Genomic DNA, 15513 nt, shown 5'->3' with positions numbered 1-15513 from the left:
ATGGAGGTCACCTTCTAGACTTTTAAGTCATGATAGAATTTTTATCTTCTTTTTTTGCCACCACATATATATTTGTATTCTAATTCCACTTGCCCCAGTGCTATTCAATGATGCAACAGTGATCCCATGATTTAAAAAAGCAAAATGTATCCAAACCATACTTATATAGCAATTAAATTGTAACTGTTGAGTTCAAATGATTCTTAAATTCAGCAGTGGTAACCTAAAGTGGTGGACATTGTAGCTACATTTGTCCTGTTGATTTCATAGATCATTGTTTCAACAGCTGAAAGGCAAATGAGCAAAATTAAAAATTTAAGATACAGGAGTAAATGAAGATTAAGCACTTTTAAAATGATAACGCAAATGAGTGACAAGATAGAGACGCGAGTCTGATTTGTGCTTACATTTTAAGGAAAACATTGTAAGAATATAATGAGATACTGGTGAATAAGTTAAACATTTTGAGATGAAGCTGTCAAGACTATGCCTCCATGAGTTATGACTCACCCTCTTACTAAGTACTATTACACATATTTATTAGTGTGTGACCTAGGAAAAGTCTTATCTCTCAGTGCCTCAGTACCTTCTAATGTAAATCCAGAGCCAGTAGCACCTATTTTGCAGGACTGTTGTGAGGACAGAATGAGATAAAAAATGTAAAGTTACTTAAGAGAGTGTTTGGCACATAGTAGATGCAAATCAAATGTTACTTTCCTTCTAATTTTCTAAAGCTATAACTTAAAATTCTGTCCTCCCATTAGACTAAAAAAAAAAAAAAAAAAATCTCACTGTTAATTTACTTTGATATTGCAAAGAGATGTCCTGCAATAATCTTGCCTCTTCTAAAAGTTCATGACATAAATGGACAGTTCTACCCCATGTAGTTAAGAAAAATGCTTTTCTTGACAATAGATCCATAATGACTTCTCTTTTTTAACTCATATTCTTGTGCCGTAGTCATGAGCTAATTCCCAGAAGACTGCATATACAGTTGTTAAGAATAAGGGCTCAATACTCAAACTTCATAGATTCTATTCTTTTAAATATTTTATTTTATTTATTTTTTTTTTAAAGATTTTAGAATATCAATTACTACCAAATGGGCTCCCTCTAACAAGGAGCCCGATCCCATGGGATCACATCTTCAAACTGAGCCACCCAGGCGTGGACTACCAAATGGTTCTCTAACTCAATGTCCACATCTTCAAAATGGAGTTAATAACCATAGTATTTTCTCCATAGATCACTCTGAGGATCAAATGAGTTAGTCAAAGTTTATGAAATATGGTTAGTATGTAGTTGATGTTAACTTTTATCATTATCACAAGCCTACAGTCTTTATTTTTATTATTATTACATATTATTACTTTCATTATCATTATTATTGGATCTCATCTAAAACATATTGCATTTTGTAAGAGTACATGAGACAGAGAAATAAAGAAAGAAAAAAAGAAAGAAAGAAACGAATGAACACTAAAGGAGGCTGAAGTTTTAGGTTAGACAACTTGTTACAATCTGTATAAGTTATATATCAAACACAAACACGTACACATATATTATATGTTATATACTATATATATAAAATATATAAATTATATATATATGTATTTATAAAATTTAAAGAAATTTAATATGTTGAAGACATTTCCTATCACCTACATAGGAAATAAGACTCCCAGGGAGGACACAAGTGTGTGTACCATTAAAATTAGTTGGCATCCTAGAGAGAAGGGTGGTCTGTGGCTGAGACAGAGAAGAAATAGTTTTGTTTACAGTGTAGGCTTCACAGTTTTAGAGTTGAAGGTCATGGTTGTCAAGCTATTGACAACTTGAAAGCTTCTAAATTAGTCATTACCTCAATGAGAAAAACTATAGATAATATGGAGAGTAAAGAAAAGTCTTTGGAATCCAACTTAACTGGGTCTTTGGGAAAGCTGTTTGTCCTATTGGACTTCTTTTTATCTGTAAAAAATGGGAAAAATAATATGCTTTTTTAGTTGTCTTTATAGAAGATTACTGATTATCTAGTGGTACGGTGACATATTAAAAGTATCAGTATGGTAGATACGAGATATAGGTAGATATTGTAGGAAGAGCAAGTTCTCACTGAATACATGAAGGAACTGAAGTAATTAATTACATACATCTATAAAAGAAAGAAATAATTTCCAAGTGTTCTCTATGTAAGAATCCATGAGGGAGTGAAGGAAGCACTTGTTAAGTTTAATTCAAGAGGAAAATATAATGTGCTTTCCACTAATCAGAATTAAAATTTATGTAACCCCTTTGTGATTTATACCATTAGGTAAGGTGAACGTTGTAACTTGCTGACTTCCACCAAATGTTAAAGGACATATATCAAGTTGGTAGGTGATTCTCTTTCTATATTTCCTCTGTCCCTACTAGCAATACTTCCTATAGTCAAGGCTCTCTACTCCTGAATCCCAGAATGGGAATTATTTTGGACATGAAATAATAATGTGTATGAATGATAAACCATTGTGATTTCAAGCTCCTGGAATTTTGAAGTTCCATGTTAGTGTGATAAAACACAGTCTGTTCTGACTAAAGAACCTTCATAATTCCCTGTTTAAGTGTTAGAAAGTGCAGATGCATATTTCATGTTCAACTGTTATAACATGTTCAATCAGGACCTTGAAAGTATCTATCTTGTTTGCTTTTTGCAGACACTCTTTAAAAAATATATTTTGTTTAGTATAACCAAGAGGCTTTAACTTCATGAAGGATGATGAAGAATTGAAAAACTTTTTTTCTGACTTATTTGAAGTAAGTTTATTTAGAGATAACGATGAAAACATTTTTTGTTTTGTTAAGAATGTGTTAATGACATAGAAATCAAGAAGCCTGGTAGCAAGAATATTCCAGTAAATAAGCAAACAATTAAAGTCACTGAGAATCTGATCAAGTAAGAATAGAGGTTAAAACAGTAACTGAACTGAAAGCACAATGATCCATCAACCTGAAGATGATACTTCTTTACAAAGCTCTCCAGCAAGATGCTAGAATGACGATTCAGCATGATCTTCTAATAAATGGAGATTGCCAAGTCCCAAAGGAGCAAGCTGGATGGAAACTGTTGTATATGTAGTGAACCGGTTGAAACCTATTAGACACATAGTCCAGGGGTCGGAAGCTGCTGAACACATAACCAAAAGGTTGACAGTCATAGGAGAGATATCTCAAAGGATGGCAGGCCCGGGACACAAAATTCAGTAGTTGATACCCACCAAAGATGAAGTTCTGTGACTGACAGCCATAAGAGAGGTGGTTCTGGGGTTGGAAACAACTTGACAAGTAGTTCTGAGCTCTGTTATACATTGGTGGTTGACAGGAACTGGAGTGATAGTTAATGGGAAAAAAACTGATTCCTCTGCAGGGCCTTGAAGCATAGTATGTAGTAGAAGGGTAGCAGGAAATGTCATAGGTTGTGGACCCACAGCTGGATTGTCGGTAGTTGGAAGGTTTCCCACATGTCTTCAAGAAGTTGTCCAGGAGCCATGTTCTGTTTTGGCTGGGCAAGCAGAGACTATCACCACGGTTCATACCAGCAGTGTATAAAGTAGTAGATGAAGTAACAGGAATGTGGCAGTGACTCCCAAGAGATGGAGAACCATCGTTTCCAGAAGAGGAAATGTTGGATGTCATGGTAGAATCTGAAGTAAAGATTTCAGATAAGCAGCAAAGAGCACCTTGTCTAAATCTGCATGAAACTAGACCAGATTACTTATATACCTTGGTGGTACATGCCCAGACTCTCCTCCTACCCACATTTTAATTCAGTTAGCATCATAACATCTCATTAGTTCATTGTTGTGCTGCCTGGGAAGATGACTTCCCACTCTTCTATAAAATAAGTCCAGTTTACATGCCCTATGTATCTGCCATCCTATCTGTCCTCTGTTATCAGGCTCAAGAATTTATGATGTAATCACCTCTGTACTTTGCCTGTTTTGCTTCTGTTCCCACCCCTCAATAATGCTTGATTAAAGGGAGTCCATTCGAAGAGATGTTTACCTCAGTCATCATCCACAGGAAAAAAACATCAGAAGGCATAGTCTTCATCTTTGAAGAAGAGACCTAATGTTGCAATACTTGGAGGAAGTATTTAATGTACCGAAATAGATCCTACATATCAAAACTTATTGGATTTTCCAGATGGAAAACCTCATACTATTCCATATTTTAATACTAAGCTGAAAATCTAACTATGTGTTAGTGTTCTCTGTGTATTTGTCCTGACAGTTAATTTCAGTTAAGCATCTTAGTGTATGTATGTTTTAAAGAGTTTCACCTTGACAACCTGATACTCTTCATATGTAAAAGTTGAGTTTGATTTCTAAAGACTCAGGGAATGTTTGTGATATTCCTACATGGTAACACTCATGACATACTTTCTTTTATTAGCAAAAATATCATCCATGTCTGTTGGTGGCATTCAACGAAGAAGATAAACATGGTATCAGCTTGGGGCTCCTGGGTGGCTCAGTGGGTTAAGCCTCTGCCTTCAGCTCAGGTCATGACCCCAGGGTCCTGGGATCAAGCCCCGCATCTGGCTCTCTGCTCGGCAGGGAGCCTGTTCCTCCTATCTGCCTACTTGTCATCTCTGTCTCTCAAATAAATAAATAAAATCTAAAAAAAAAAAAAAAAGAAAAGAAATATGTTTGAATAGTTCTTACTTGGACACCATGTAAGGAACAATCTCTGGGCCTTATTTTGGGTTGTTTTCCAAAGCTGTGAGTTAATTCTTACTCAATTAATTAATAAATTCTTACTTAATTCTTACCTATTTCCTTGGGTCACTAGCCATCCAGAACCAGAAATATATCTTTTCAAGCTACAACTCAGGAGGCCAAAAATGATGGATTTGGGAATAACTGGAGAAAGGTAAATATTCCAAGCAGCAATCTGTTGATCCTTTTGGTGGATGCTTTCCTTTGGGGAACATGGCCTTACAGAGGCATGAATAACATCAGTAGCCATGAAGTCACTTCACCTCTGCACAATCCTCTTTTCCCACCAATGCCTGTTGTCTCTGTATTATCCACTGAAGGGTCTAGAAGACTGATTCATTTTTTTTCCCCTGAGGAAAGATATTTTATAATGTTTATAGCTTTTCACGTCAAAGTAAGGAGATCTCATACACCCATGCAAGCATACACAGAAGTAGGAAGTTATGAGCACATTTGTGATACATATATTTTTTTAAATGTTGTATTTCATTTTTAAAAAAACATCACAGAGAGCATGACCTTGGTGCAGATGGGAACATTAAGGTCTCTCTCCTGAATTTCAACTTTTTTTCTCTTTTGTTTCAGGTAGTAGAGAAAGAAATATTTGATGTCTCATGTGGGGAATTTTCCAAGTCAGCATACAGTACTCTTCCTCAAAGAAAGCCTCAGATGACTTCCCTTTAGTGTAAGGCCTGTTATTGGTAAAAATAACCAATGATATTGAGTCATCAAGAGCTGAGAGTTTGAGAAGTCTATTTGATAAATTGCTTATCTCCTCTAAGAGCTTTAAGTCTTTACAGATAAATGAAATCTCTTAAACTCTTATTTGTTCCCAAAAAAGATTTCTCCTCTCACCTTGATAACCCCCAACCAAAATAGTTTTTTGTGTGTTTCATACCTAAATTCCTCATGATTTAGTTCAAGATTCTCTTTACTTCTTTTGTTCCTTTCAAAGTTCAAAAAGAAGTGATAACCCAGTAGTCTATAAAATCTCTTCCTCAGCATGTAGGCATGCTGCATATGAGTTTCAAAAAGATAACTAAAATCTTTCTTTTTAGTCCATAGTAAAAATAGATTTGGTCTTCATAGAACTGCTATTGAAATGTATTTGATAACTGGGACATGGTTGAGGCTACAGTTATCAAGCTGAATGTGATCCCATCACTAATCATCAGTAATTAAAATATAAGTTAGGTGTAGGACGTGGAACTGAGAGAAGCCTGGTGTCACCAACTCTTTATCACATTTTTATGACAAATGCAAGAGAGTATGATACACATACCTAACTAGCATGTATCCTAATTTATTATTTGTAATTCCTCTTGATGTCTACAGAGATTTTCTTCAAATTTGTAATATCTCTATATAGCCTCAAGAGCCTGAAATGGAAAAAAAATGAGAAATTCTATCTTTTGTTAGAAATGATTGATTGAAGATATGATGAAATAGCACAAAATAATGAAAATCACATCAAGAGTTTTTGTCATTCTCACCTAATAGTCAATTAACACTTTCAATTAATTAATGAAACCTTAGAGTCCCTAAGTCTAATACAGTCTCCATTTTTTCATTAGAGTTCATTAGAGTGAACTATTTTCATTAGAGTTTCATTAGAGTCCATTATTCTGCTCCACAACACCCATATTTCAGTCTTATTTAAATATTCAAAATGTCCTAAACCCTGTTTCTTAAATCTCAAAAACTGCACAAGCTTCTCCACTCTGGAACAACTTTCTCTGTTGTGCCTTCTGGGAATGATGGTACATTCTTTATTTTATTTTAGATCCAGAATCACTATCTCAAAGATAATTCTAAGTGAAAATATATTTTTATTCACTTCCATGCATAATGTCTTAAACATTCCATTTAATTCTCTCTGTGTTAATATAAAAGTTGGAAGTCATTTTCAAATCAACCTAATTATCCTGGTTGTATGCAGAGATAGGGAAAGACTCCACTTCAATTCCTCACTTGTCCTTTCTTAGAAATACAGTTTTGGTCAAGTGTGTATCATCTTGGCCCACAGCAAATAATGTTCACTCCAAGATTTCGTAATTCTATCCAGGACATCACCACATCTTAATAAAATAGCCTAATAATTCTAAAGTAAACAGTAGGCAATAATATGAACTATGTGTCATTTCTGGAAGATAAACGCTCCCTAAGACCATTTTCTTCCCTCCCTCCTTTTTCTTTCCTCTATAAAATTTTATTTTCAAATTAATTAATGCACTTACAATATTGAATCTATTTGTTTAAACCCTCTCTATCCTGTAAAACTTAGACTCGTTCAAGGTCAGAGACTAGGTCTTATTCATATCAACATCACAAGTTGCCAGTTTCTTGAACACAATAGATGATCAACAAACATTTTTGAATCCTGAATAAATCACATATTCTTTATACTGAGAAAATATTTGTCTTTAATTTCAGATACTTATTTGACATCTTGCCTTCGATGACTTTTCTTTCTTTTTAGCCAAATTTAGCATTTACAGTGGAGCTCTTGATTCCATTCCTCAAAATTTTCTCTCATGTTCTTTCCATCTTAGTGAAAAATTATCTACCCGGTTTCTTAAGCTAACAATCAGTTTATCAGCCTTGTTCTTGCCTTTCCCTTACCACTTACAAGCAATAAGCAAGTGCCAAGTTTCTCTAGTCTAAGTAGATCTCTCCTGCGTCTGCTTCTACCATGTACGTGCTTCCTCATTTCAGTTTTTCCAAGCTGTCGTCATTCCCACAATTCCACAACCTACTTACCTGCTTCCACTCCTTATCCTGCTAATTTGCCTCTTACATTACAGTCAGAGTGATATTTATTTATTTGTTCTCTAATACCTTCTCTTTCTTTGTGTAGCTCTAAATATCTGACCTACATAGCTTTCCTTCATTCTGAAGGATTTATTTCTTGCAAGGGAGATCTACTGGTAATAAATTCCCTCAGTTTTGTATATGACCAAGTCTCCATTTCTCCTTCATTTTGAAAAATAATTTTCCTATATCCAGAATTATAGGTTGGTGCATTTTTTTCTTCGATACTTTTAAGTATTTCACTCTACCCTTTTCTGGCTCGCACAGCATCTGAAGAGAAGTCTGTTGTATTTTTTATTCTTGTTCCTCTGTAGGTGAAGTGTTTTTCTTCCCTCTGGACCCTTTTAAGATTTTATCCTTTCATTTATTTTATTTTATTATTTATTTATTTATTTTGCAGATTGAGTATATGTCTAAGTTGTAGATATCCTGGCATTTATCTGAAATATGTTCTCTGAGATTCTTCAATCTGTGGTTTAGTGTCTTATCATTTTAATTTGGGGACAATTCTCAGTCATTGTTGCTTCACATAATTCTTCTATTCCTTTCTTTCTTTTTTCTGGAATTTTCATTACATGTTATGTTATATCTTTTATAATTGTTCAACAACAGCAGCTTCCAGGTTCATTATATGACAGGCTGAAAACTGGAAGTCCAGAATAATATTTTTAGAACTAATGTCATTCTTTTATTTAAAACATTAATAATTTTTTTAATTTCCTAGAATACAATGAAAAATGTACATCCCAAGACCTTGAATAGTCTATGCCTTGCCTTCCTCCACAAGCTCACATTCTACTGTCCTCTTGTTTCTCCACACTCCAGCCACACCAATCTCCTCTCACCTTCTCGAACTTACCAAACTCTTTCGACCACTGTTGCTGGCACATAGTGTTTCCTATTCCTGCTCTATGCTTCCTTTTGCTTTTTGTACAGCTGCTTACTTTTCACTTTGCAGGTGTTAGGACATCACTACTCAGAAAGGATCTTATGGCCCATCCAATCTCATTGTCAGTCCCTCTATCCAACTTTCACACTCTCTATAACTGAGCTTAATTTCTTTCATAGTACTTATTATGAGTTCTAATTATGAATTCAATTATTTATTTTTAAGTTCATTGATCATCAGCTTTACTAGATGTTAAGGTCCATTAGAGCCAGAATCACTCCTATTTACAATAAATACAATAGTACACGTCACATAGTTGCTAGCCAATAGATATGTTTTGAATATAACAATGAATGGAAAAAGTCATCTCTTCTTTAAAAAAAAATCTCTGTAATTTATATAGCTATATAACTGGAAAAATAATTTATATGAGTAATCGATTCATATAAGGTATGTACATAGCAAGTAAGTATGGACATAGCAAAGCAATCTGAATGTTCTAGGGGATGACTGTAGCATTCCAAGACAGAGGTTTCCAGTAAATTGAAAGATATTTCACAGATGAAATGTGCTTTTTATATTTATTATCTAATCACATTTTCCCATATCAGCTTATATTTTGTAAATGGGAATGGAAAGAATCATTTCAAAATGGATGGATGATAGAATTAGTGACATATTTCCTATGTTTACAAAGCATATTTATCATTTGTATAGACTCAACCATTCAATTATGTTGAATTTCAATTCTCAGTGCTGTTCCTATTTGATTTTTTCCTTTTTTTTTTTTTTTTCCTCCTTGGGTATGAGCAACAAAATCGAAATCATTGATATATCAAACTGTCAGCAGAGTGATATTAGCATTCAGCTACATATAAAAGGAGAAATAATACTGTTTTGAATTCAAATTTGGACTCTCTCACTTATTAGTAATGAGATCTTAAGCTATAGGTTTAATCTTGCTGAGTCTGTTTCTTCGTGAGTGAGGCAGAGGTAAGACTTCTCAATTTTGACAAAGATTAGGGTTAATATCTATAAAATATCTGGCACTAGAAATGTGGAATAAATGATATATCTTTTTTTCTATAATTTTACTTCCTTCCTTAATTTTTCTATAAATCATCAACATTGCTTAAGGCAATTGACATAACCCAAGGGAATAACTAGACATAAAGTAAGGTACGGCAGAACAGGAACATTTGAAATACAAGTAAATGATTGCAAAACAGGACATAAGTTCTAGAACAGACAGATGTGGATTTGAATTTCAACTATGCCTTGAAACTTTATGTGTGTGTATTTACGCACACACAATGCACACACACACACACATATATATGTATATATATATATATTTTTTTTTTCCCAAGGTCAATCTTATCTCCCTTGCTCAATCTTTCTCCCCATATGAATCAACTTATTCTTTAGAAATCATGTATGTTTATAAGTCTTGACAATTCCTTGAAGTTGCTATTAAAAACCTTCAAATGTATCCACATAATTGGGGAGAGTTCATTTATGGCTGTGTTTTTCATAAAACCAAAATATATATATGTAAATTCTTAACATATTAATAATATATTTTTACATGGTAAATGTTGAAAATCCTTAATTTTGGCATTAAAATTTATTTTGTCTTCTTTGGAGACACAACCCAAATTTAAAATCTAATTCATCTTCTGGGAAACTTGACATGGATATTACATTCAAGTGTATCTTTCCCAGTGAAGAACAGTGACCTGGAAAGCTTGACAATCTTTGCTAAGTTCCACACCCAGCAAGACTGTATGTCATTTTCTATCTTTTATTATCAAGAAACTTAAGATGTTAGCACACCTATTTTGATACATGCTATTTTAAAAAAAGAGGTCATATCTCCTTGGATGCTTCCCCAAGTGAATTTCAGCATATTATTGCACATATAAAGAGAGCATTTATATTTAAAACGTGTTTCCATATTAATATTTTTCAATGAGTATCTTCCACATACAAACACTTTTGAGATAATTTATATTTTATGATTATTAAAGAAAGACAATCTCTTAGGAATGTCCTTGCTCCTAATTCTCAGAACTCTCGTGAACATCCTTCTGAATGGTGAAGCAACAAGAGCTAGCAAGGTAGTCAGAGCAAATACAGCCAGAACTCATGAATCTGGCACTACCTAGTTCTAATGGCCTTGCATTTGAGCTTCACTTTTTCCCCATGCAAAATAGGCATTTTTTATGCTCTCTTACAGGATTTAATGAAAAGAAAATGTATGTGAAGGACCCTGACCATTGTTCACCCAGCACAGCTAGAGTACAGTGGTTTTGTGTTCACTCTGACTGAGACACAAGATACAGCAATCATGGTCAACGTGGATTTGACTGAGCCGGCCATCAGGTTGCCAACACACAGGGCCTTTTGAAACTGTGGCTTGTGGAAGAAACAAACCTTCCCTGAGAGGGGGGCATGCCTCAGTTATGAGGACACAAAATAGCTGAACTTCCCCGATGCTCTGAAAACCTCTCATGGCTCATTTAGGTGAATTTAGTGACTAGATGAGTCTCCTCCCCACTTGGGACATCAGTACACTTACGCTGTGGCAACTAGTACACATCTCCTTCTGTGTGTACACATTCAGAAGTCACATTTATATGGAATCCCTATAATATTGTAGTTATAAACACATTCTATGATCTTTGTATAGACTGGAAATGGAGTGAGTCAGGTGGTAATTCTCTTTGCAGAGTAGGCAAGTGTCTGTTGTAACTAACAACATACTCTCCCTCCTTACATTAGTGTTTAGAGAATTTTTTTTTTTTTTAAGGCAAGAAAATCGACCATTTAATTTAGCAAATTGGTGACACAGGAAACATATCTTTTCTAATTCTGGAAAGTGATGTTGTCCAATCCTGTGTGAGCCTCAAACCAATAAATTTCCAAGATACACACAGAAGTTTAAGTATCTTCATGATTAGTGCCACAGGGTGGATTTCCCCCTTACATTGGTCAACAGCTAACAATGAAATTGTATTGTTGTATTACTAGATAGAAGCTGTACTACATTATCACTCTCTATGGTTAATAAGAGACTCTTAATCTCAGGAAACAAACTGAGGGTTGCTGGAGGGGAGGGCTGTGGGAGAGATGGGATGTTTGGGTGATGGACATTGGGGAGGGTATGTGCTATGGTGAGAAAAAAAAATTAAAAATAAAAATAAATAATAAATATTCTCTATGGTTAGAGCCCTGCTATCAGATACCTGTAGTATAATGAATTTGGCTTAATTGCACATATTTTTATTTATATTATTACATTTATTGTTATTATTACATTTTGTTATTTGGTTAGTACACAAGTCCTTATTTAATGGATTAAATGCTGATTTAAGGGTGCATGGGTTATGCTGTAGGCTAAGCATCCAATTCTTTATTTCAGGTCAGGTTGTAATCTCAGGGTCATGAGATCCAGCCCCCAGTCAGACTCCAGCTCAGCTGGGAGTCTCCTTGGGATTCTCTCTCCTTTTCCCTCAACCTCTCCCTGGGCTTGTGCTTTCTCTTTCTCCCTCTCTCAAATAAATAAATCTTCAAAAAATAATGCTGACTTTAATATACTTACATATTTCTATGTGGATAAAATGTCACAAGTAACAAAAGAAGAGAAATATTGTTATCACTCCCCTGAGGCCACACAAATATAACAGGAAAACAAAAACAAAAACAACTACTATTCATCACCCATTCAATTGCACTCTAAGATGAGTTTTCTTAAGATTTAGAGAAGGTTAAATTTCTTTTTTTTTTTCATTTTATTTCATTTTATTTTATTTCTTTTCATTATTCCAGAATTCATTTTTTATGCACCACACCCAGTGCTCCATGCAATACGTGCCCTCCATAATACCCACAACCTGGCTCCCCCAACTTCCCACCCCCTTCCCCTCCAAAACGTTTTCAGTTTATTTCTCAGAGTCCACAGTGTCTCATGCTTTGTCTCCCCCTCCAGTTTCCCCCAATTCTCTTCTCCTCTTCATCTCCCCATGTCCTCTGTGTTATTCCTTATGCTCCACAAGTAAGTGAAACCATATGATAATTGACTCTCTCTGCTTGATTTATTTCACTCAGCATAATCTCCTCCAGTCCCATCCATGTTGATATGAAAGTTGGGTATTCATCCTTTCTAATGGAGGCATAATACCCCATTGTATATATGGACCATATCTTCTTTATGCATTCATCCATTGAAGGGCATCTTGGTTCTTTCCACAGTTTGGCAACTGTGGCCATTGCTGCTATGAACATTGGGGTACAGATGGCCCCTCTGTTCACTACAACTATATCTTTGGGGTAAATACACATTAGTGTAATTGCGGGGTCATAGGGTAGCTCTATTTTTAGTTTCTTAAGGAATCTCCACACTGTTTTCCAAAGTGATTGCACCAACTTGCATTCCCTCCAACAGTGTAAGAGGGTTCCCCTTTCTCCACATCCTCTCCAACACTTGTTGTTTCCTGTCTTGTTAATTTTGGCCATTCTAACTGGTATAAGGTGGTATCTCAATGTGATTTTGATTTGAATCACCCTGATGGCTAATGAGGATGAACATTTTTTCATGTGCCTGTTAGTCTTTCTTTTAATGGGAATATAGGAAGATTCTGGAGTTCTCCATCATTCCAGATAAGAGCAGAATGAGGAAATAGGTGCAGAGGAGCTGATTTGAGAAAGATATGTGATGTATGTGTCATTAAATAAGCTGCCATGTGACCAATCTTCACGGGAATATCAGCTTATTTCGGAAATTAATAAAGGGTTGTAGATAGCTTCTGGGCAGATAATGAGCAAGCTAGTGGCAGTAGAAACAGTAATCAGATAAGAAAATAATCCCCAGGGAATTAGCAGAAATAGCAGGGTGGTGCAGGATTTTCATAAATCACAGAAATGGCAAGAATTAGAGTCAATTATAACCAAATATGGTAGGACAAAATTCTGTCTCTTACTGGAGCTCTGAATGTATTTCATTTCATGAATTTGAAATCAAGGAAAGACCTCAATACATCATCTTGTTTGTTTATTTTATTTAGTGATTTTTTTCCCCCTTCTATTTCATTCTGGATTGTTTTTATTGTTATGTCTTAAAATTTACTACTTTTTTTTTTTTACAGGGTCTAATCTTCTATTAATACCATTCACTTGTATTTTCTACCTCAGTCATTATAGTTTTTAATATCTTCAAGTTTCATTGGGTTTTATTTATTTCTCTCACTTATATTTTTTTTTAAAGATTTTATTTATTTATTTGACAGAGAGAGATTACAAGTAGGCAGAGAGAGAGAGGAGGAAGCAGGCTTCCTGCTGAGCAGAAAGCCCAATGTGGGACTCGATCCCAGGACCCTGAGATCATGACCTGAGCCGAAGGCAGCGGCTTAACCCACTGAGCCACCCAGGCGCCCCTCCATTTATTTTCTATTTAATTTCTATTTCTATTTTTATTTATATCTCTCACTTTTCTATTTATATCTCTCACTTTTATTCTATTTTCTATTTTCCTTTAAGCTCTTAAACATATGGATTACAGGTATATTAACTGCTTTAACATTCTTATCTAATAATTTGGTCATTTGTGTCAGTTCTGGGTAGTTTTGATTGATTTATCTTTCTCTTTCATTATAGGTCTTATTTTCCTGCTTCTTTGCATGTCTAGTTTTTAAAAGATTTTATTTATTTACTTACTTTACAGAGAGAGTGTGTGTGTGAGTGGGGGAGGGGCAGAGGGAGGGGGAGAGAATCTCAGGCTCAGAGCCCTGGGTGGGACTCAGTCTCATGACCCTGAGGTCACTACCTGAGCTGAAATCAGGAGTCTGATGCTTTACAGATAGCCATTCAGGCACCCCAGCAGGTCTGATAATTTTTTATTTGTTGCCACATATTATGACTTAGCTGTCTGTGTATTACACATTTTTGTATTCTTATAAATACTCTTGAGCTTTGTTCTGGGGCACATTTAAGTCACTAGGAAATAGTTTGATCCTTTGGGTCTTGCTTTTAAGTGCTATTAAGTGGGACTAATGCAGGATTCATTTGGAGCTACTTTTGTCCCAGTACCAAGGGAAAAATCATTTTGAGTTCTCTACCAGTTTTCTGCTCTGGCGTGAACATAAGCTAAAGCCATCCCTCTGTGAGATCTGAATATTCTCCCCTACTTCGTTCAGGTGGCCCCTGAAGTTTCACACAGTGTTCCCAATGCCTGCACTGATGAGTAAGCTTCTGTAATGGATTTGCTGTACACTCTGCAGATTTCCAGAACTTTTCTTTCTGTTTAATACTTCTCCTCTCTTTTAGGGATCACTGCCCTTTCTACCTACTGTGAGATATCTTGAAAAACCCATGTTTTAAAGTTTTTCCTGGTCTTGTGACCATTTTAATGGAAGAATAAATCCTGTCCCCATTACTCCATCTTGGTTGGAAGCAAAAGTCAAATTGTCTCATCTGAACCCCTGCTTTCATATAGATAAATAATACATAAAGAAATAAATTTAACTTCTTTTTGAATATATTTAACTCATACTTTATCACTCTTATACTCTGATAGTGATATTTCCCTTTGCTGTAAAGATCTTGTTTATGTCTAACAATCATCATTCCTATTTTATTTTAAGGCCTTTTCTTTTTTTTTCATGTATACTCAATTTGAACAAAAAGAACAATTTCTCAAGATACCTTTCATAAAAGAGAAATAAGTTCATTTCCACTTTAAGCCAAACAAGCCCCACATTTTAAACTATATGCATAAATATTTTAAATGCTTTTAAGCACTTTAAAATACACACACATACACATACATTATTCTCAAGAAGTTTCGTTTCTTTTTTTCCCCCCAAGTAAAATAAGTAACAATACTCTACCAAAGGTCTCTTGGAAGACACAATCTAAAAGGAATATAATTTCTCAGATAACAAATATTTAATTCCTTATTAATACTGTCCAGAATGACATTGCCACTGTATAATTCTACATAGGCATTCTGTGGTTTTTCTATGCCCTTGAAAATTTTCTCCATTTTTTTCACAAAAG

The 15513-nt window shown here is 34.9% G+C and overlaps 1 protein-coding gene across 1 annotated transcript; it reads right to left on the bottom strand.

Annotated features, from left to right (window-relative positions):
* Window positions 1-3039: 3039 nt before the first annotated feature.
* On the bottom strand, window positions 3040-3345 carry LOC101689812 (keratin-associated protein 25-1). Its single transcript, XM_004757482.2, has one exon. It carries the CDS (start codon window positions 3343-3345, stop codon window positions 3040-3042), a length of 306 nt encoding a protein of 101 aa, XP_004757539.2.
* Between the last annotated feature and the right edge of the window lie 12168 nt (window positions 3346-15513).

The sequence above is a fragment of the Mustela putorius genome, unplaced genomic scaffold (genome assembly GCF_011764305.1).
Source record: "Mustela putorius furo isolate JIRA1106 unplaced genomic scaffold, ASM1176430v1.1 tig00000832_pilon_pilon_pilon, whole genome shotgun sequence".
In the NCBI taxonomy this organism is placed as follows: Eukaryota; Metazoa; Chordata; class Mammalia; order Carnivora; family Mustelidae; genus Mustela; species Mustela putorius.
This window is presented reverse-complemented; position numbering and strand designations above follow the sequence as displayed.